The sequence below is a fragment of the Hydra vulgaris genome, chromosome 02 (genome assembly GCF_038396675.1).
Source record: "Hydra vulgaris chromosome 02, alternate assembly HydraT2T_AEP".
Lineage (NCBI taxonomy): Eukaryota > Metazoa > Cnidaria > Hydrozoa > Anthoathecata > Hydridae > Hydra > Hydra vulgaris.
The window spans coordinates 2117905-2141956 of record NC_088921.1 but is presented as its reverse complement, the minus strand read 5'-3'; the positions used below and the strand labels follow the sequence as shown (position 1 = coordinate 2141956).

The window sequence follows — 24052 nt, the reverse complement described above, 5'->3', positions numbered from 1 at the left end:
AGAATGAATTTTGATAGGAATTAAAAAGTAAACAGGTAAATTTTTAATGACTAGTGATAGATAAAATAAATAAATAAATAAATAAAAATAAAGATAACTAATTAGGATTATTCCCATCAGCAAACCGTTAAAGTGAAGAAAAAAGAATAATTGAATAAAATCGAATATAGGTTGCGACTAACGGGTACAAAAAATATTATTTTTACAACGAAATACTGTGTACTAAGACAAAAACAGCAAAGAAAAAAAGTTTTCAGAGTTTTTCTTTTAGATCTTGAACTGTTTTTCATACTTGTTTATTCTATCTTTTGATAAACTGACAGTAGTTTCAGCTGCATCCATCAGTTTTTTTTAAAATCCTTGTCATTTCTGCGATTTACGGAGAACTTCTGTTTTAGGGAACTGCTGCGTTTGTAATTTATGTCGCCATGTGTATATAGTTCTTTTGCCTGAAGTTTCCTACTAGAAAAGTAGCAAACTTAGAACTAGAAATAGCCTTTGCAATAACCCGTGCATCTGTCCATAAGATGTTATTAGTCGACCCTATTAAATTTCTGTCATTCACCATATCTACCAGATCATCGTAGGTATCACCAACTTGATAAAATAGAGATTTTAAAGTATCAATTTGACCAAGTTGTTAATTAACATTGGTTTGACAATAAGATCAGAAACAGAATACACAATCAGATTAATATCAAATATATTAATGCAATGCACCAGATTAAAGATCAAAGCCCAAATTCAAGGTATGTGCATAGACAGTTAAATTTAAAGTTGTACGCAGCAAAAAGCTCGGAAATCGACATTGTTGTAAACGTTGATGTCGATTTCTAAGCATTTTTTTATGTAGCTAGCTTTTAGCGCCGCTCAAGAAAATTTGCCGGTTAAATCGTGTCAGAATGGATTTGCTTTTATAGCTGGACACTGTAGAGTCAAACAAAAAATAACAATCAAAGAAATCTTTTAAGCTTTGCTTAATAAAGTTAGAAATAACAATAAAAACAAAACAGAAAAGCTATCTAATTTTATTATAGGTTTAAATTATTGTTTTGACTATTATTGAGCTTTTTGAACTTTCGCTCTACTTTTGAATTTTGAGGGATTCTGACCAACTTTCACTTTGCAACACTTTATATCGAATTCTTGTTGTCTAAACTCCTCTCAAAAGCTAAAAAAAAAGGATACTAGAATATGAAACTAATATGCGTAATTACGAGAAAAGCAAGCATATTATGATATTAAAATAAGAATTTAAAAATTAAGTGAGAAAAAATATTATAAAGGCATTACAAAAAACTACATAAAAATTAAATAATTAGAATTAAAAAAATTTTCAAATATAAGTTAAATACGTACACTATAACTAGTAAACAATATATAATACTAAACACATAATAAACACGACTAAATAAGTATATGTGTGTGTATATATATATATATTTAGGGTATTCAAAAAAAGTAAATTTTCAAATCTAAAAAGCCATACTCCTAAATTTGGACAAATGTATAAAAAATGAGCCTCACAAAGTTTAAGCACTATCGGATCACTTTTGACCCCTCTCAAGCTAATAATTTAGGGAAAAATTGACCAAAAAATGGTCATTTTCGGGCCCCTTGAGGGAGAATAAATTTCTTTTTTTTCAATTTTTTTTTTTCCTGCTATATGTATATAGGCCTATATTTTTGTTTAAAATATATGTGGTTTTTTCCCTACCTCTCAAAAATATATGCTTGGTGGTATTGAAAATCATGAAAATTAGTATTTTTGTACTTAAGGTTTGATTTACATGTACAGCACGTGCCAAAATTATCACCATATCTAAACAAAGAAATATTTTATAACTTTTTTTAATAGGAAAGCTGTGAAGAAAAATGAAGTTTTAGTTTTATTAATTAAATTTAAGACTTAGCTAACTGAAAATATTGCTTTTTATTTAATTTAGAGGATGTTGAATTTTTTATTTTCATTTTTATGTGAAGAGCTAATGGTGACAATTTGTCGCAAATGAAAGCAAATAACATATTGTAGTATATTAGTATTTAGTGTATCCTCCCTTGGATTTAATTACAGCTTGAATTCTTTCAGGAACACTAGTAACCAATTTGCGACATTCCTCGGGTTTAAGTGAGTACCAAACCTCTTGTACGCAAGCCCAAAGTTCATCCTTATTCTTAGGTGGAGTGAGAAAGTTGTAGACCCGTTGTTTAAATATTGCTCATAAATTTTCGAGTGGGTTAAGATCAGGGCTCTTCGCTGGTCAGTCAATGACTTTCAATTTTTTCTCGTGAAGGAATTTAATGTTCTTATCAGCCTTATGCTTAGGGTCGTTGTCTTGCATGAACATCGTGTTACTTACAGTTCTGCCACATTTTCGAAGGGACTTGAAATATCCGACCTTAAGGATGTTGATGTAGTCGTCAGCGTTTATCATTCCAATAATTTTTACTAATTCACCGACTCCACGTGCACAGAAACATCCCCAAAACAAGCGTTTTCCTCCGCCATATTTAACGGTTGGTGTGAAATCTCGAGCACTTAATGGTGAATTAGACTTTCTCCGAGTATATCTTATACCATCTGATCCAAACATATTAGTTTTACTTTCATCTGTCCAAATCCAGTCATAAAAGTCATCAAAAGTCATGTGTGCATGAAGTTTAGCATAAATTAAACGAGCTTGGCGGTGACGAGAAACTAACAAATGCTTCTTGATCTTTCTTCTGGATCAAAAACCAATTCTTTTGAGCTCTCTATTGACTGTCCGCACTGAAGCATGAGTCCCAAAGCTGTTATTGATTAAATTAGTAACATCCTTTGCAGTTTTAGACTTTCCAGAAGCAATTAAATAAGCGATTGTTCTTTGGTCTCTTGGTATAAAAATTTTTATTCGACCACTTTTAGGCTTGATTACTTCGAAATCATTGCTCAATTTAATTTTATATATGAGATTATGAGACTTTCCGAACTCAGCAGCGATAGGATTGTCCGGATTTAAGCCTTTCCAAAATAGTTTTTTTTAGTTTAAGATTTATTTTCCTCATGATGATAATAACAATACTTTTTTTATGTTTTGTAAAATCAAACTTTAAATAATATTTAATCGTTAAAATCTGTGAAAAGTTGATAACTCAATCATTCTAGTCATAAGGCTATTAATTTATGTCGTATGCCTAATTAACAGTGGAAAAATTATGTTAATTGCTCTCATTTGCGACAAAATTGTCACCATTAGCTTTTCACATAAAAATTAAAGAAAAAAAATTCGATATCTTCTTAATTTAACAAAATGTAAAATTTTTAGTTAGCTAAGTCTTAAATTTAATTAATAAAACTAAAATTTTATATTTCTTCACAGCTTTTTTTTTTAAATATATAAAATATTTTTTTGTTCAAACATGGTGACAATTTTGGCACATATTGTAATATTGTATATATATATATATATATATATATATATATATATATATATATATATATATATATATATATATATATATATATATATAAATATATATATACATATATATATATATATATATATATATATATATATATATATATATATATATATATATATATATATATATATATATATATTATTTAACCAAATAAATAAGCCCTGTGTGTATTTACATATACACACAGGGCCACTCTGACTATTCCCAAGACATGCCAGAGGAAGCAACCAACTTCATTTTGCCAGAAAGAATAAACAGTGGTTAGTTGTGACCTCAGCAATATCGTTTATCTGTATTGAAAAAATCACTAATTATCTATATTGAAAAATCAAATTGAGCAAGACTAAATAAAAAGATAAATTTTTATTTAAGTTTAATAACAGAAAAAACGTTCGAAAATCTAATAATAATCAAGTTCAACTCTTTATCTTTTTTCGCATCACACCAAGCCCATCATTAAACTTAATCTTTTAAATTGTACTGGATTTATGTTCTTGTGATCTGAATACAGATCGAACTTTGTCCACAGTGAGCAATCTCTTGTGCTTTTCAGTATTGTCACAATATCTATGAATATACTGCCAAATCATACCTATTGACCGTTCTGCATGGTCATTTACAAAAATCAAAGTTTCAGCATATATATGAAAACTTTTGATGCATGATTGAGTATGCCAATAGTTTAGTGGAAGTGAGGGCCAGTCTTGAACTCGTTGCTTATCAAACCCAATCATGTCAATTATCAGGTAAGAAAAGACATCAACCAAGGCAGATAAGGATGACAGTTTTTTCCCAATATTTGTATTCATTTTATAAATTTCCATGATATCTTGCTTTACTTTATTCCCAGGCTTATAATACTCAGAGCTAGACATATCAAATGACAGAATCGCTGATGCAATTTTTGCCTTCTCCTCTGGTGCTAACACATAATCTAGCAAAGCTAGAGGTATCATTGTTGAATTCAAATACCAACAATAATTATACTGAGACTCTTACATAGCATTGGCAGCTATTGGGTTTGTACATACCTTCTTGTACAGATGCATTTGATATATGGCTGTAATGTCAGGAAAAGGAGCGTTGATGACATTTTTAGATTGTATATACCATTTTGCATAAAAGCAAACAATAAATTCTGTAAAAAGCCTAATTTCAATTTTCAGTTTATCATTTTTCTGAACAAATGTAAGTTGATTGGATAAAAGCTGAAGCTTAAGATAATATATTGCTTTTCCTAAAAATCTTGCATGATGAATAGCACCAGTTTTTCTTACTTTATATGTTATAGGGGATAAGTAACTGACAACTAATTCTGCAAGCTCACTTTTATCATCTCTTATAATGCTTGGTTTACTAACGTATGCTTTGCAAAATGTTAATGACTTCAGAGTTGCCTTCTTTAAAAGACTGTTTTGAACCTTATTCCATCAAACCGTAACAGTAGAACTGAATTATAATTAAAATTAGGGTGTTCAAAAATATATTTTAACTTTTTGAAAAGAGTTATGCTTTTAACTTCTTTAAGATCAATACCAGATTATTATAGAATTGCATATGTTACCTTCTGTAAAACATTTGGTGATATATCACAGGCTGTAGCAGTAAGTGAAACATTACCAGCAAAAATATCTTTTAGAATTTTTGCAATTACTGTGTCTTGGTTTTCAGAGACTTCTATATGATACCAATCACCTGGATCAAAATCAGATTCAATTGAAGAATCATTGCTTAGAATTGTGTCTATAAGTTCGACGTTGCGTGCATCATCTAAACTCAAAGCTGTGAACGATTTTCTTCCTGATACTTTCTTTTGCCTAATTTACAGAAAAATTGTAGTTTCAGTTTTTAATTTTAGAATTAGTGGAAAAGAGAATTAACAGAGCTTGAGCCAAAGCTAAAGTAGTTAACTAAAAGCATTGAATACCTTTTTTTATATATTTAATATCCTCTGAACCAATAACAAACTTTCTTTCACCTTCCTGATCATCAAGAAATATTAGATTTTTTTTTTTTTATTTAAATTTTTTTTGTTCTTTAATCTTTACAAATTCGTAAAATATAATAGAATCTTTACAGAGTAAATAAAATTAAAAAAAAAAAAAAAAAAAAATTACAAAGTTACGTTATACAAAAAAATATATAAAGTAAAACTGTAAAGTATTAGAAATTACTTCAAAGAACGCGGAAAACTTGCAGAAGACCGACGGTCTTGTCATCAAGAAACCGCTATGCGTTAGTAATATTTTTGGATACTTTTTTTAAAATAAGTTATATAAAAAAAAAAAAAAAATGTTATCGGTTTTCGGCAGAATGAGAATAAAAATCCAAAATGCAAAAAAACAAAGAATGCAGACAAAAAGAAGTTTTTAATTTTTTGATTTTATTTCAATACACATTAATATAAGTAGGTACACGATTTGCTAAATAGGTAAATTGCTAAATAGGTAATATATAGTCGTTCGAGTGTTGATAAATAAGCCTATTATTTGCTTTTGTGTTTTTGTTATTGCTGTTGTTTTTGAGTTATTTAGAGTTTTTTGGGTTATTTAGAGTTTTTTGAGTTATTAGAGTTTACATTAGTTTCGGAACAAAGTTAGAATTATACATAGTTTTAAATGTTTTTGGGTTAATAAAAGTTCATAAAGTTGTTAGTGTTTAAAATGAGATCTTTTAATAACGTTTTCAGAGTATTTAAGTTATTCGATTTTTCCAGTTGAGTATTTTTTGATATTAATTTATTATATAGATAAGGACCACGGTACGAAATGGAAAAGTGCGAGAGATTTGTTTTTTTAAAAGGTACGTTGAAGTTTCCCGTTCCTCTGGTATGGTATCTATTTTTGCTATTTTGGAAAAAATTCTTTGAAAAGTAAGAAGGAATAAGTCCAAGTTTATATTTGAGCATAAATAACAAATTTTGGAATATATTGATTTGATATACATTTAATGCTTTCAAATTTTTTAAAAGTGGCTCAGCATGCGAGAGTCTATCCTTATTTCAATCTTCTCTTTTTGTGATCTTTTTTTATCTTTAATGATCGTGTTTTTGAGATTAGAATTACCAGCCCAAAAAAGTTTTTCGCCACTATTTCCCCTTTTTGCATTTTTTTTCAAGTTGGAATAGGACTTATGCAAGTTAAAAAGTTTTTTAACTAAACTTAAATCAGTTAACACATCAAATCCAGCTTTAATCCAGGGTCTCTTGATTTTAGACAAAATACATTTACAATAACTATCTGAAGATCTAGAAAAATTTTTTTTAGGGGGACAAGCAATAATATTTGATATTGGTGGCGATCGACATTGTTAGTTATATATTAAATGTTGAAGAATATCCGAGCCTGTTGGAAGTTGTACATCTAAATAGAAAAATTTATATTTTATAAATAAAATAAATATTTTAGCGACTAATGACGCAGAAAAAAAAAATTTGATCCCTCCCTCAAGACGCCCAGAAATGACCACTTTTCGGTCAATATTCCCCTAAATTATTAGCTTGAGGAGGTAGGAGGAGGGGGGCAAAAGTAATCTGATAAGGCTCAAACTTTATAAGGCTCAATTTTTATGCATTTGCCCCAAATTTAGGGAGTATGGTTTTTTAGATTTGAAAATTTACTTTTTTTGAATAACCCTATTATATATATATATATATATATATATATATATATATATATATATATATATATATATATATATATATATATATATATATATATATATATATATATATATATATATATATATAAATTATGTTAGTGTATTTTACAAATAGAGTGCTTAATGTTCTAAAACATCAGAGCAATAATAAATTAAATTATTTATATTTGAATTTATTAATTATACATATAGAATTTTATTTGAATTTATATATATATATATATATATATATATATATATATATATATATATATATATATATATATATATATATATATATATATATATATATATATATATATAGTTTGATTATTTGAATAAATACAACTTTGTGATGGAACTTAAAATTTCATGCCCTTCGGCAATCATCAGCCATATTTTATTATTTAAATTAAGAAAAAACCATTTTTTCAATAATCAAACTCTTTATTTATTAATACTGATCTATTTTGTAAATAATTTACTTAATATTGATCACTCTCAAACGAATAAGAGACTTTGTATCAAAACTTGGTACAATAAAACAACATTATATATATATATATATATATATATATATATATATATATATATATATATATATATATATATATATATATATATATATATATACATATATATATATATTTGTTTCACTTTATGTTTATAAATTATAAACAATAATCATGGAAGCAGAAAACATGTTATTTGTATCTGTGCTGGATTAAAGAGGGGTGGGGGAGCTATAGACCGTAATTTTAGGGGCCCCGAAATTTGTACGAGGACCTTTTTTCAAATTTTTAATCATTATAAGGCTGTGGCACATATAAAAAGACTCCAATCTCGGTTGCTGTGTGAGGCGAAGCAAAAGCTGAAGAACAGAAAATAAGAGCCAAAGGTACAATTTGGGTTTTTGTTTCAGAGACAGTACTGACACAAGTTTCATCTTTTCTAAAAATAATAAATTCCATTCAAAACAAGCATGCAGATAAAGGGTAGGCTGTAAACCTGAAATTTTTATAAGGACCCCCATTTTTTGTAAAAGTCGATTTTAGATTGTGGCGCATAAAAAATGCCTCCATAAAAAAAAGAAGCCCTGTGCCCCGATAAGTCTCAATAAGCTGGTATAGATGTGTTCTGTGTGTAATACACACTGTATATTCGGTAAAAACAAATATGGAAAAAGGAAGATATATATTATTACACTGGTTATTTTTCAATGCGATTCTCATATTTTTAATATTTTACATATTATTTGTTAAACAAAAAAAATGTATTAAATGTATTACCTATTTAAAAAAATTTTATAACACAATCTGAAATAAAACGTGCCTTCTTGGCTTGTTTTCAAATATTGGTAACTTAACTTTAACTGCTCCTAAAACCAATTTAATATTATCTTGTGTTACTTTTTATTTAAATAGACAAAGTTTATTCCATTAAAACATCACAAAAATTTACAATCATTTACAAATCATTTAAACTCTCCGACAGTAAAATGTAACAGCTTTTCTCGCATTCGACGATGTTAGTGGTTTAGATGTAACAAAAAACAAATCTAAAAGGAGGATAATTAATGATAAACTTGTATAGCACCATCTAAATTTATTACTTTCTTGAAAAATCATTGCATTTGAACTATGTTCCAAAAATATTATTAATTCAAATTTATAACTATTTCTATATAACAGTCTAAAATAATAAAAATTTACTAATCTAAAATTAATAACTTGTGGAATATTTGAATTTTGTGGAATGTTGAGGATATTTGTTGCGGAATATATTTAATTATTTATTACCCAAAATATATAAATATCTTTAAAATACTACTATTACATACTACTATTAAAAATATAAAAAATGTTAAAGTCGAAATAAAAATATGAGAAACCTTGAACAATCTTTACCTTATCCGAATGAAATCGTCATTGCATTTTTCACATATCTCCAGAGGAAAGATCTCGCACAGCTTCGCAAACCATATACAAAACCATTTTTACCAATTTTTTACTAACTTAACCAATACATTGAAAATAAATTTTTCTTTGATTTGATGATTAATTTTGCAACAATTTTTTTATAAAAATTTATATATATATATATATATATATATATATATATATATATATATATATATATATATATATATACACATACATATGTATATATATATATATATATATATATATATATATATATATATATATATATATATATATATATATATACATATATATATATAATCATTTATTTCAGAAAACAAATACAATACAAGGTCCATAGTAAAACAAAACAAATAAAAGTCAATTAACAATTCTGTTTAATCCATACGCAGCTAAATTATTACTGGCGCAGGCAACAAGCATTTTTTTTTTTAATTTTTTTAAAACTATGTCTCCAGTTAAGCGGGTAAAGTACTGAGAGTAGGCAGGCCCAGCTCCATAAACATATTTTTAGCACTTGAGTACTTGTCATAGTCAAAAAATATTTTAGCACATTTCTTGTAACGATTTAAAAAAAGTATTTACACTATAGTTAAGCCACAGAGCAGCATTGTATAAACAGAGGCAGTACGCCTTAAATAACTGTATTTTTACCCTTATTGAGCATCTCTTAATTTGTCTGTTGAGAATATTTGTATGTGTATACAAATATTTAATCTCTCTATTGATTTCAGCATCATCAGATAAATTATTTTCAATTAAATGACCTAGGTAATTAAATTTTTGAACAAAAACTAGTTCGTAACCAGCTAAGGTAAATAGAGGAAATTTGTTTGATACAACTTTAATTTTTGTTTTGGGTTAAATACCATGCACACTGTTTTCTTGGTACTAAATGACATATTAATGGCAGTGGTTTCAACATTTAATGCAGTTAGCAATTTTTACAATGCAAACCAAGACAGTGCAATTAGTACGATATCATCAGCATATGCCAAAAGATTCAAAAAAATGCCATCTATGTTACACCCAATAAGCAAATTTGTAATATTAAAAATCAGTTTTCGTATGTAGAATCTGATCAAGAATGGTGAAAGAATGCCACCTTACCTTACACCATTGCTTACATTAAAACTATCAGAGTTTGCATTCTGCCATCTGACACTCATAGTTTGATTTTTATACCAGAATGCAAGTAGGCGGACAGCATTCTTATTTATACCCTGATCAATTAATTTAGAAAACAACTTCCAGTGGCGTACGTGTAAACGATGCACCCCTATAAAATACTAGTAATCATGACTATTACTATCCCTACCCTTATTGTCAATTAATGAATGTATATTTCGTTGTAATAATCCCTAATGTTGATTCAAAGCATGTACGTTTAACTCCATTCATCACTAATAGTAAGTTGATGTAATTACACTCTAATTAATTTAATTAATTAATTTTAATACGTCAGTAAAATATCATTTTCGAAACAACGTGTTTCAAACTTAGGGGGGTGCGTCGTTTACACATCCGCCCTTCCAGTAATTAACACTATCAAACATATATATATATATATATATATATATATATATATATATATATATATATATATATATATATATATATATATATATATATATATATATATATATATATATATATATATATATATATATATATATATATATACATACATCGGAAAGGAGTACCGTAGCAACAAGTTACAAAAAGTTAACGATTAAGATTTTATTTTAACCCTGCAAAAAAAATTGAATCCTCATATAAGCAAAAAATGAAAAAAAGATAAAAGATTCATCTTGCTGTTTAAATTAAAATTTAAAAATTTCTACGTTCAAAATTTTTTAAAAAAGGTTTAAAGATTATAAACAAAAACAGTAAAAGTAGCTTTAGCTGAAAGTAGATTTTATTCACATTCAAAGGTCCTGTATTCTATTTAAAACATTTCTTATTACAGCTGCAAGTTATTTTCACAATAATTTCATTTAAAAAAATAGTTAAAAGTCTATTTAATTATCTAAAATTAAACAAGCTACTCGTTGTACTCAAAGTACTCGTTGTAAACTATTTTCTATGCAATCGTCCCGCCAAATTCTCTATAACAATTTTTTTTTTTTTTTTTTTTTTCTTTTACTTTAATTCATATTCGATTTTTCTATGCTTGAAAAATGCTGGATCACAACAAAACTCCTATGACTTCTACTTCTTAGACTCTACTTCCTTTCTTTCCTTCTTTTTACTGTTATATTTTTTGTTATTGATATTGTTATGATTTTTATATTTTTAATTTATTTTTTTTTTTTTTGCATTATCCTTATGATAATCACTATAATATATATAGATAAATATATAGTAAAATATATACCAATATATAGTAAAATATATACCTATATATAGTAAAATATATAGATAGTACTTATTATATTATTGTATTTAATATTATTATTACTATTTATTACTATTATTATTACTATTTATTTTTATTACTTATTATTATTATCATTATTATTATGCTATATTTATACCATCATAGGTCTTTACGCGTCATCAGTTTATAACTGTTTGTAAATGTCCCGCACGATTGTATATATATACAGTTATTATTAAAGTGAAAATATATATTGATTGATTGGTTGTCAATGATAAGTTTTTAAAAGCGTTGCATCCGTAGCCATTTTTAAAATTCTAAATAATTTTTAACTCTACTGCGCTTGCGTATAATAACTTTCCACTTATTTCTAATGTCAAAACAACCGTGCGTTATTGCATGATATTAGAGATAGGCCGGTGGCCATATAGCAAAAATGTGACTAAAAATTAGTTTTCGTTGGACACTTGTAATAACTAAGTTTTTTGTTTCAATATTGTAAGAGCATGGTACTAAGATACGAAAAACAGAAACTTGCCCCATTTTTGCCCTGCAGTTTTTGAGAAATAGGGCTCGGGTTTTTTTACCCCAAAAGGGCAATGGAAAAAAAAATTATGGTCAAATTTTGTGAAAGTGATATTTTACTTGTAGTAAATTAAACGCTGAATACATTTTTTCTAACAACATTGACCTTAAAATGAATTGTTCTCAAGGATAGACCCGACGCTAATTGTGGTTGGGGGGGGGATAACAATTAATAACTTTTAGTTCATTCAGTTGGCAAATGTGGACCTTTTAGTTCATTTAGTTTGCAAGTTTAAACTTTTTTGTCGGGTCAGCTTGCAAATTTGAAATAGTAACCTTTTTAGACTTACGCCCCCCCCCCCACCCCATTTACTTGATATCTATTCTCGCCGGCCATGTCTCAAGATAATAAGTTTTGTTTTTGTCGATGCAGTTGAACTATCTCGTACTCATATATTGTGTAACAAAAAGTAGAACACCTAAAGTTTAAAAAAAGAAAAAATACTAGAAACTATTTTTTTATTCATCAAGATCGCTTTCTGACTCTATTTCATCATCATCATCATCATCATCATCATAGAGTCTTTCGTCAAACGAGGTGTTTTCACAAGCTTCACCGCATGCGCATAGATCAGTACATGTGATTCCGTTTTGTTTACAAGAACATCGATTTGTGACGCAACCAAGTTTGCAAGAACAGTGAACAAATTCAAGAAGGGAATCGGGTGCAGGTGGAATTGTTGTCCAAACCAAGTTTACCTGGTCTCCATTTAAAGACCCACCATAGCCATCGGGCGAAGGAACATTTAATATACCTTTCAATGCATTTTTTCGGATGTAAGCATCACAATTGGCACGTTTAATGTGTAAAATAAGCGAATCATAATTTGGAGGGAGCATCTCTTCTGTAGATTTGCCCATTTTGAACAAGTAATATCGTGCTTTATTGACAACATCTTCTTTGCTTGCACCATAAAGGTGACAAACAAATTTCTGTATGCCATTAACAACGTCATCTGATACGTCTAGTGACATTCCGATACCTCGGAATGCTGTACAATATTCTTTTTTCTTTTCTGCCGTCTTTAGGGCAGATAATTTACCTTTTCCTTGAAAAGCAGACACTGCATCACAACCTAAGTAATAAGTAGAAACACTTCAAACATTTTCAGATTTTTTTTCAAAATTAGTTTAGATAAACAGCACAATTTAATATATTATTTTTGATAAAGTAGCAAAATAGTGCATGAAATAAATTCTTTGCAAGAAAGATAATGATTTCACTTATAAAATTTAATTTGAATCTACCTGTAAAGGAATGGAATCCGATCATTGCATCACACCAATCGTAACCAATTTCTTTTGCGATTTTATTTACATTAAGGATACGTTGTTTGTTTCCACATCCTGTTTCAAAATGAAGAGTTGCAGAGATGAACCAACTATGGTATAATGCACTTACGAACACATCTGTATTGGGGCTTGCAAGTATAACATGAGCATATGAAACCGAAGCGTGTTTACAATGTAACAATAACCGAGTATCAGCTTCTTCGTGGTCGCTACGAAGTTCAGACAATTCCGTACAAATCGAATTTCTGAAGCAGTATGTGCTATCACCATGTGTAATAAATATCTCTATTTCATTTATTGCATAACTTTTCTATTCTTCCAAGAGAAACTTAACCAATTCCTTTTTATTGCTGCCAACACTCATAAACTTCTTCCATTGTTTCGGTACTTTTTGATCAGGCCCAAATATAGTAACATTCTGGACACCAGATTCAGCTCGTCTTTGTCGCTCGGCGTGTTTGTTACTAATATTTCGTTACCTGTCCGTAACAAAGTCAACTCTATTTGACTTATGCCTAAGAGCAAAATTTATTACCATAGTGAATATCAATCGACTAAGTTTCCCAAAATTTTCGGGTATAGGTTTAATTATTTGCAATATAGCCATACCGTCCAAAATTAATGCGTTGTTTTTAGGAATATCCACTGATAACTTATCAATACATTTATCTTCGAGTATATTCATAAGCTTCGACTTCGTTGTTTTTAGTAAAGATCCGTCGAAAGATGCCAACTGAGGCGGGAATACTCTCAACGAATACTTCAGTACTTCTTCCATATTTATGTCACGGTTACGTGCAATAAGCAAACAACGAACCCAAAAGTTACAGTCGTTTTTTAAAACTACAGTTTTTCCTGTGGACAGTTTAACTATATTTTTGTAGCTTGCGAATGTCTTTAGCTTTAACATTTTTCTTCTGATAAAAATATTCGGATCATCACTATTCAGGTTATTCCTTATAAAATCAACACAGTTTTTGTCTCCTATCTGGTAAGCTCGATCTAGATCTTTTGTAGTTTCCTTCTGCAACAATCCCAGTAACAATATTTACAAGATCATTTGTGACTTCGTTTTCAAATGGATTAATCATTGAAGAAACTGTTTCCATTACATCAATAACTGATTTTTCATCTTTCCTAATTCTTGTTACATCCAAATCTTTACAAACCCTTAAAATCAGAAATCAATATTTGTCTTATAAGATCATATTAACTAGTAAAAATGGTATACAACAATATAATAATATAACAACTAAAACATTAGGTTAAGAATGGAACTCATCAGACGTTCTGTTATGTTTACCTTATTTCTTTATAAACTGGAGCAGATTGGAGCAGGGTTGCAACTAGTGAATGATTACAATGATTGCAAAGAATGATTTACAACATTGATAAATGTATACAAGTAAGAAAGAAACCAATAAAAATACAGAAAAATACCTAGATTCCTTAACATAGCCACTGAGTAATTTACATTGTTGGGCAATTAATGATCTTTCTGGTTGAGATAGAATCCATCTCTGCACAGCTCCTCGATTGAGGGTATTGCCAGTTATGCCTCCATTGGTTTTACAATCTCTATTACACGTTTGTTCTATTGCCTGATCACATGCAATAGCTGAGAAAGAACTGGCTTGACGTTGAACTGTCCAGTTATTTTTAAACTCCGTCAGTAGGCCTTAAATGTAAGCAATATTGTAAAAATGACACTTAGTGTAACCGCGAAATGTTTGTAACTTAAAACAACTACACATTGTGTAATAATAGGATTTTAAATATATCTTCTAAACAATCAAAGGGAGTTAAATTATAAAAGAATAATGTAGTTATAAGTACAATATAAACATTTGTAGTTATAAATATATATATACAATATATATACAAAAATATATATTAATTTCATGCAGATGTAGCACAATGTTTCAATACTATTTATTTTTTTAGTGCAAAAACAATAAACTTAAACACACCTTGATGCGTGCTATCTATTGCTTTCATCTCTAACCAGTAAGGACAGAGACACCTTGCATAATTGACTCTGTCGTATGCAAAATACCAGGGTAACATCATCCTCACACAATCTAAATGAAGCTCCCAATTTGTTGTTCTAGTAGCACGAAGGAATAACAGCATCAGCCAAACCATATCAATATAAGAGCTCCAAAATTTAAAAGTGCTTGATCTTTCTGAGGAGATTTTAACAAATTCATCATACCTGAGTAAATAAATTAATATTTGAGACGGTTTCAAAAAATAAACTCACTAATTGTAAAAATATCACTATCTTCATTACCTATCTTTATTTTTATACCTATCTTTATTTTTTACAAAAAGTTCTCAAGAAAAAGAACATTAAATTAATTGTATAAATTACTTTATTAATTAAAAAAAATAAAGAAAATTTGGATACTATACCTTTCTCTAATTTCAACAAACAAACCACTTTCAATATACCATTGGAATTCAGAAGTTCCATGTAGTTCCATTAATAACAAGCAGAAATCCTCTACTTCATGTCGGTTGTCAACATCCAAGGAGTTCAAGAATGATTCAAATCTAAGGCGACTTAAAGCCTCAAACATGATTTTATGCACCATTATGCTTCTGTTATAGTGTTTACCTGTGAGAATACCTTTAACTGCTCCCTCTGCCACTAGACCAGATTTAATGACAATATCCTTTAATTGAAACTGATATATTAATGCCCAAAGTTTACAGTTTTAATAAACCAATAAATGATAGCTTGCAAATATTAAAAAAAAATTAAAGTTTATGATTTTATCAAAAACTTTAACACAAAAAATCAAATTTTGTAAAAATATCTTTATCTCTAAATAGAAATAGCTAACTTCTACAATTTTCATCCTTATGTTTAAAACTAATTAAATACCTTAAAACCGGATACATCAAATCTTTTAGCAATAGCAGTCATAAATGACATCATAGTATGAAATTCGCCAAGTCTTACTACAAATCTATTCGAAAACTCAGGTTCCTTCCACCGAACCATTTGAATTTTTGAATACACAGCCTCATCACACACAACTACTCCATACTTCAAATTTAGTTTGTTTATAATATCAACACTTCTACATAATATTGTGTATATTGTTGCAATATCAGTAACAGGAGCATCAACAACTGGTAAATATCCAATGTATGAGACATGAGAGGCAGCTTTGTTTTGACCAATATTGAAAGCAGTCCAACTTGGAAAGGAATTTTCTTGAATTTGACTTTTGCATAATAGATAAGCCCTATCTTGATCCTTAACTTTCTCTATTGATATAGATGAAATGACAAGATCAATGTTTATTTTTTCGATTAGCTTTTTAAGCTTGGGTGATTCTTTTTTCCCAATCTGATAAGGTAATATGCTAGAAAGTGGTTCTTGAATAGTTCGAGGTCGTTTTGAAACTGTTATCTAATAAAAAAAAGTGAAAAGGTATGAAGTGGGTTACTAAAAGAATGAAGTTTTTTTTATAGAAAATAGCTAAATCCAATCAAGAAACATAAATGAATGAACACCTACTAAAAAAAAAGAATCATTAGCTATAAAACTATGTAGTTTTAACAAACAAGATAAATGTTTCAAAAAAGATCATAAAGTTTCTAATTTTGATTTAGTATAATTGATATGCAGTGCTCCATGTGAGGGGGGAAGGGCAAGATGTCTTTCAGCCACCTTTTTAAAAACTTTAATCCATTCTTTTTTATATCTTTCCTAATATAGCAAAGATTAGACAAGAAAAATTGAATTTATAAATTAGTGAAAACTGTCCCTTTCGTTTTTCCCCTTACATTGCGCATTGTTTATACCTCTTTTTTTTCTTGGGTTGGTCCAATATTTAAAGGTTGAACAATGATTTCATTAGCCATATGATTAGTTCCTTTTCCAGATCTTCTTTCCTCACCGAAATCAATGTTGTCCCAAACCAAAATTGACAGTGATGTGTCTTTAGTTCCTGATTAAAAATTTGATTTAGAAGACCAGAAATTTATTGTATAAACCCGATAAAAAAATTAAGCTATTATTAAGATAAATTATATACTTATTTTGATTTTTTGAATATATTATTGTTTATATTATGGTGATAAATCTTACAAAAGCCTTGTTTTGATCACTTTATAGTTAAAATTATTTTTCATCATAGATATTGTTTAATCTTACCTTGTGGTAAAACTACATCTTCCTTTAGATTGATAGACGCTAATGCTGTTTCATATCTCATTGTTGCCGAATATGATATACAATGACCAAAACCACTCAATATTTTTATCAACTCTTTTGATCCAGTTATCTGCCTTGTTGCCATTGACAATGCCACAGATTTAGGTGTTTGCTTGCGCCCATTTGAATTTATATATATGCAATCTTGAATTAAAGATAAGACTTTTTTTTTAATGGTTTCCTCTATACATATGTAGGATTCAATTTTTGGTTCATCATCAATACCTAAAAGCCAAACAAAAAAATTGAATAACCCAGGTGGTACAATGTTCTCTATATTTTTAAATGAGAATTCAGAAGATAATGGAGGCCGTGTTGAAAAGAAATCAGGAATTGCATTTATTATATTTCGAAAATGCAATGCTGTTCTATATATGCTACTCGTATCAACAAATTCATAGTTGATATTTTGAGGTTTATCTGTATCTGACAAAGGTTCTGTTTGAGAAGACTCACTTTGTGATGTTTCATTATCATAAACAAGGCTCTTTTCAGCAAAATGGCCACTTGATAGATTTTCAAGCAAAACTTTTTCACTTGAATTTCTTTTACCAGGTGTGAGGAAAATTAATTGTGGAAAAGCTGCTTGAATCCTTGACTTTAAACGGGACACTTTATAATTACTGGCATCAATATTTTCTTCACGATAAACGATTGAAACAAACAGACTAAACAACTTTGACATAAACATGATTTTCTTCTTTTTAATTAATTTTTCTATTATTATTTCATTTGAAAATATATGAAAAGATTTATTGTAATATTGAACTTTAGGCTGACCTTTGTGTTGATTTGCTAAACACTTTGTATAACTTATGTAACACGTTCGATGATATTTAACTTCAAGAGCAACACAATTCTTTCCGTTAATATGTATAAGAATATTTTCATCGAATTTATAGTTGGCTGCTTCTCTTCACCTCCCACAATCAAATGTTTCTGATCTTGAGAGCGATTCAAGCGTTCGTTTTAGAGATACCTAAAACCAGCATTGAAAAAAAATATTTCTAAATAGTTATTACCCTCTCAACAGTTATTATCAAAAAATAACTCTAATGCAATTTAAAAAAAAAATTTAGTTACATTATAAAAATATAATTTTCCTGTTAAACTGTTTGCAATACAAACAAAAAATTATTGTTTTAATTTTAATAATACTTATTTTCGCACCATTGACGTCAACCAAATAAAAAAAAATTAAAAAATAAAGAGAGATTTTTGAGAAAAACTATGGTATAAAGTATGCATTAGCTATAGATTATTAAATAAAATTAGTTAATAATGTACAATTTTACCTTGTTATTATTCCATTTTTGTTTCTTTTGACATATTATGCATATATCTGGCCACAAATAATTACTCTCACCTAATTGTCTACACCGAAATTTTTTTCTTTTTGGCTGATCTTCTTCAGTCCTTGCATTTATAGATGTCGATTGTTGCATTTCATCATCTATATTAGTTTTCCTACATTCTTTTAGCTCAGTTTGTTGGTGTTCATCCCAGTCAATTTTTTCTGTCTGCTTATTATTTTCTGCTCTTTCAAGTTTGAAAACATTGCAAATACGTTCGTAACATTTTGGATGGTAAAAATAACCCATGGCAAAGCTTTCCATTTCTACAATATCTGCCATTGAGTTGAATTCCTCTTCTGTTTTAGCGTTAATGGTTCTGAAAGAAAATCTTGCCACATCTCCATTTTTATTTCGAAGCTTGCACCACCTTTTTCGTGTGCTAAATATTTTTTTTATAGCTTTAGTACTGCATTTTTTAATGCATTTATTCGGTATATCATCAAAATGAATTAAACAAATATTATCGCTTAACGATGTAGGTGCCATTTTGTCTGTTTATACTTTTAACCAAACGTGACAGAGTTATTTTACGGAAAGATTTATTATAAAGTTTTAATTCATCTTCGGTCGCTTTAGTTGTTCCGTAAATTACTAATTATCAACGATAGACTAATCGTTAGAAAACGATAATGCACGATAAAGGAAAGTAAAATGATAGCTTGTGAAAAAACTGCTGAGCAGAAAAGGGGCAAGTTCATATTTTTAAAATGTTAATACTAACAAACGCTTGATTCAATATAGAAATTTCAGTTATTAGATGTGTCCAACGGGATGAAGCGATAATCAATGTTGGCCACCGGCCTAAAACGCATAAAAAGATAAATATCTGATAAACACTCCTTTAATCATATAAACTATATCAGAAAGTATAAAGACTTATAAGTTTTTGAAAACTGTTTTAGCAGTTGATGTCCTTGCGGATACCAAAAATATTATATTGCGTCATGTTACCATAACAAAATACTTGATTGAAAAAACAAATATAAAGAAAAAAAACTGGCGAAAATGCGCACTCTAACGAACAGTGACTTAGTCAAGTTTTACACATGCATGAATTACCCATAGTTTGGAAGTTATGCCCTCTTCCCCATTCCTTCTCCCCCCCCCCCCCGACAAAGTTTCATTATAGCCGCTTACCTATTTCTGCTCAACAAAAAAAGGAAACGAAAATCAATGATTATTTAGTAACTCCTATTGGCACTCATGCGGCAGTGAACCCGTCTCTATACTACTGGTACACCCGCATGTTGGCTATATTTGACTCTAATTATAATAGAACTATCCTTTATGATATACGTGAAAAAAATCCTTTCCAAACGCCCACCACAAACACTGCCCACATGCATGAGAGTATTACCTGAAGTATTATCCAGAAGTGCCCTAAGACAGGCAATGGATTTGTATACGCTACCTATTTCAAAATTTATGTTAAATCAACATAAAATAGCTGTTCTTTGACAAAGTAAATAATATAACTTACATTTTACTTACAAAGTAAAGTATAAAATTTCAAAGAAAAAATTTACTTTTATTGGTAAAAGTAAATAACAATTTTTTTCAAACTACTTTTATGTAAGCTGTTATTGCTTATTAGTTACTTTTACACGTAAAAGTAATTTGTTGTTATGATGTAGTTTTGTTTTACTTTGTAAAGTTTTTTTTTTCCATTTATTCAACCAAAATTGTAAAACTACAAAAATTACTTTTATAATTTTACAAAATTAGGTTAGGTGTCACTCATAGTTAAAAACTACGCATTGGAGTGACGTAAGTAAGTGATATGTTTTTTAAATATTATTTTAACGTAAGTTTACTTCATAAATAACTTTTTTTACATTTAAAAAGTAAATTACATTTTGATGTAAATTTTTTACATCATTATAACCAAAATTACTTTTCAAAGTAATTTACTTTACACGACTTATCATTAAAAGTAACTTACATTTACAAGTAAAAATGCTAATAACTTTTACTTGTGTTAAGTTAACTACTTTTTTAAGTAACAGTAAAAAGTAAATTACTTTTTTAAGTAACAGTTTCTCATTTAAAAAACTTCTTCTTCTTTTTCTTTCGCATTTCCCGTTTAGGGGTCGCCACAGCGGATCAAACTCCACCATCTAGCCCTGTCGTGAGTGTCCTCCACTGATACACCAGCCACTCTCATATCCTTCACCACTGCATCTATAAACCTCCGCTTAGGTCTACCTCTCTTCCTCTTACCTGGAAGTTACATCCCCAAAACCTTTCTGCCAATATAGCTTTCCTGTCTCCTCTGTACATGCCCAAACCATCTCAATCTCGATTCTCTAACTTTATCTCCAAAACATGCTACATGTGCTGATCCTCTAATAAACTCATTTCTGATCCTATCCTTCTCCGACACACCAAATGAGAATCTTAACATCTTCATCTCAGACACCTCCATCTCCCTCACTTGTCTCTTTGTCAGTGCCACTGTCTCCAGTCCATACAACATAGCAGGTCTCACTACTGTCCTATAGATCTTACCCTTCATTCTAGCCGACATCCTTCTACCACAGATCACACCCGACACTTTGTGCCATCCACACCACCCTGCTTGCACTCTCTTCTTTACCTCTCTTTCACTTCCTCCATTACTCTGTACCCTCGACCCTAAGTAGGTAAACTCATCGACTTTCACCAAATCAACTCCTTGTAACTGGACCTGTCCACCGTCTGCCCTCTCATTCACACACATGTACTCTGTTTTACTTCTACTCACTTTCATTCCCCTGCTTTCCAAAGCATACCTCCATCTTTCCAAAAAAACTTAAGTTAAGTAATTAAGTTTTACGCGTTATATAGTTTATGTAAAAAAAAAAAACAAATTACTTTTAAATGTAAGTAAACTATATATTTTTATATGAGTTATGTAAAGCAATTTAAGCGTAAAAGTAATTCGCGTTTTTATATCAAAATCAGTAAAAGTGACATCCCAATTCTGAAATGTTTCCGTATCGTCGACTTGCTTTTCTGTTTCTGATAACTTAGTAGACTCTTTAATGCCATAAATAATGTAATTATTTATGGCATTAAACAGAAAAACAATATATTAGCATTAAAAACAATATATTAGCATAACAGAGTGTGAATATAAACAATATATTAGCATAACAGAGTGTGAATATAAACAATATATTGGCATAACAGAGTGTGAATGGAAAAAACGTTTTGCCAATCATAAGCAATCTTTCAAAAATAAAAAGTATTCAAAAGACACCATGCTGTCAAAATATATAAAGAAATTAAAAGAAAAAAATATTGATGATTTTATACTGAATTGGTCTATCCTTATAAAACAGCGCCTGCATATAACAATATTTCCAAAAAATGCATACTATGCCAACAAGTACGGTAATCGTAAATTAAAATTTAAGAATAATTCCTAAAATTATTAAAAATTAATTATTATTAAATACTAAAAGAACAATAACTTAAGAAATTCTAATTTATAGTATAAAACTTGAAATAAACTCGCCAAATTACGCGATTGCATAACTGTGAAAATGTCTCTTGGGAAAAACTTCTTAAGAATTGGGATTTTTCCAGCGATTTTAGGGATTTTTTCGGCAACTTGTTTTAAAATTCATTTTTCAACTTTGCAATTAATTCTTTGCAATACCCTCCAACATCTGCAAATATTATATAGAAAAGTTAGCAAGAAACAAAGTACGATCTAAAAAAAAACAAATATGTTTAGTTTAACACCAAAAAATGCTGATTTTTTGAAAGTTTCGCCCATTTTAGCTGAAAATTTGAATAACTAATTAGCAAACTTTACTTCAAATAGTATATGTGCTTCGTCAACTAAGTTTATTCAAAATATCGAGAAGCCGTTTACGTCAGAAATTTTGATCAATGCGGATAATACGGAAAGTTTTTTAGATATTGTTTTTCTTTCTTTGTTTGATAGTTTATATCAACTGAACTAGGTGATCGCATCGGCTGTAACCTTTTTTTACTTTTCGGCATCGACGAAAATATTTTTTTATTATCTACTATCATTTCTAAACTAACTTTTCTTAAAAACCACCTCTAAAATATAAGTTAAATACAAAAAATGTTTTATGATTAGAAGTTATAATCATATAAAATATATAATAATAATGTAACAAATTGGTATTTTTTAAAAAATAATTATTGGTGTTTTTCGTTGCAACAATAGTGTGCAATGGCTTGCAACAGGGGTGGCGCTAGCATTTTTTGGTCTTTGAGATATCTATCTTCCAGACATGGAGCAAACTCCAAACAAATAAATCTTTATATTTATGTCAAATAAGAATGCTTAGCAAAAAATGGCGATGATTGGAGCCTGGGAACAAATAAACCCTCAATTTTTTGCCCCCCCCCCCCCCCCACCTGCCTTAAACGTGAGAGCAACAAGTTGATATTCTTATATTAGACTTATATTAATCGATAAATTTAAAATTTTATAGTAAAATACTTTACCGTTCAAAAAATATGACCATTAAAAGTTTAATGCCCCCTCAACTTGAGAAGGTTGGAAGTTTTATATTGTCCTTATTTTTGAACGCTGAGAAATTATAATATCAAACTTAAAATTTCTTGATGAATATAAGTCTAGTTAAAAATAGTAAAAAAAAGATTTCATCAACTTGTATCTCGAAGACCAAAAAATACTGGCACCACCCCTGGCTTGTGAACAGTATTCTTTAGTAATGAAATAATGTATGTTATTGTTCTTACTGAAATCTTGTAATTGTAACTTTATTTTGATGTGTGATTTATGTGTAAAACAATAATAATATTCATTTTAAAATTGAACTCGCAATAAATGTGAAATATAAAGTTTACGAACTCGTGTTACTATTTCGAGCTACTATTTCAAAACCTTTTCTACTTTTCTATTTTTAAAACATTTCTTTTGATGACACAGTTTATTAAATGATGGTGTAGGGTTTGTCTATAAAGGACGTCTTTCAGAATTTAATACGTTTGTGATTGTGAAATGCGTAATTGATTTAGTTGTTTTCTCGATTTGCTCGTGCATCAAAAAAGAAATCCGTTTACAAGAGTGCCCACCAGTGAAAAAGAAATATATATTTAAAAGAACACTTTTAAAATAAAAGTATATATATATATATATATATATATATATATATATATATATATATATATATAT

At 28.8% G+C, this 24052-nt stretch overlaps 1 protein-coding gene and 1 long non-coding RNA gene across 3 annotated transcripts; both read right to left on the bottom strand.

Moving 5' to 3' along the window:
- Positions 1-8489: 8489 nt before the first annotated feature.
- Positions 8490-9080, bottom strand: LOC136076327 (uncharacterized). Its single transcript, XR_010636169.1, has 2 exons — positions 9009-9080; positions 8490-8659 (listed from the first exon to the last, which is right to left on the bottom strand). It is a non-coding gene; the product is annotated as an uncharacterized LOC136076327 (long non-coding RNA).
- Positions 9081-12390: 3310 nt separating this feature from the next.
- On the bottom strand, positions 12391-19406 carry LOC136076646 (uncharacterized). 2 transcript variants are annotated; one of them, XM_065789955.1, is made up of 10 exons: positions 18829-19400; positions 18314-18512; positions 17474-18201; positions 17122-17267; positions 16193-16726; positions 15718-15980; positions 15273-15517; positions 14743-14980; positions 13258-14472; positions 12391-13085 (listed from the first exon to the last, which is right to left on the bottom strand). In XM_065789955.1, the coding sequence occupies exons 3-9, from the start codon at positions 17616-17618 to the stop codon at positions 14268-14270; spliced, it is 1776 nt and encodes a 591-aa protein (XP_065646027.1). In that variant the 5' UTR covers positions 17619-18201; positions 18314-18512; positions 18829-19400; the 3' UTR covers positions 12391-13085; positions 13258-14267. The 2 variants fall into 2 exon arrangements, with proteins under 2 accessions (XP_065646027.1, XP_065646026.1); XM_065789954.1 differs by having other exon boundaries at positions 17474-18512; positions 18829-19406.
- Positions 19407-24052: the final 4646 nt, after the last annotated feature.

Excerpts from the sequence above, each read along its gene's own strand:
- LOC136076646 (XM_065789954.1), bottom strand. The coding sequence starts at position 18,224 with ATGTTTATGTCAAAGTTGTTTAGTCTGTTTGTTTCAATCGTTTATCGT. Across the intron at positions 17,268-17,473 it reads AGATGTAGTTTTACCACAAG|GAACTAAAGACACATCACTG; the intron begins GTAAGATTAAAC and ends ATTTTTAATCAG. Across the intron at positions 15,518-15,717 it reads TTTGTTGAAATTAGAGAAAG|GTATGATGAATTTGTTAAAA; the intron begins GTATAGTATCCA and ends TTATTTACTCAG.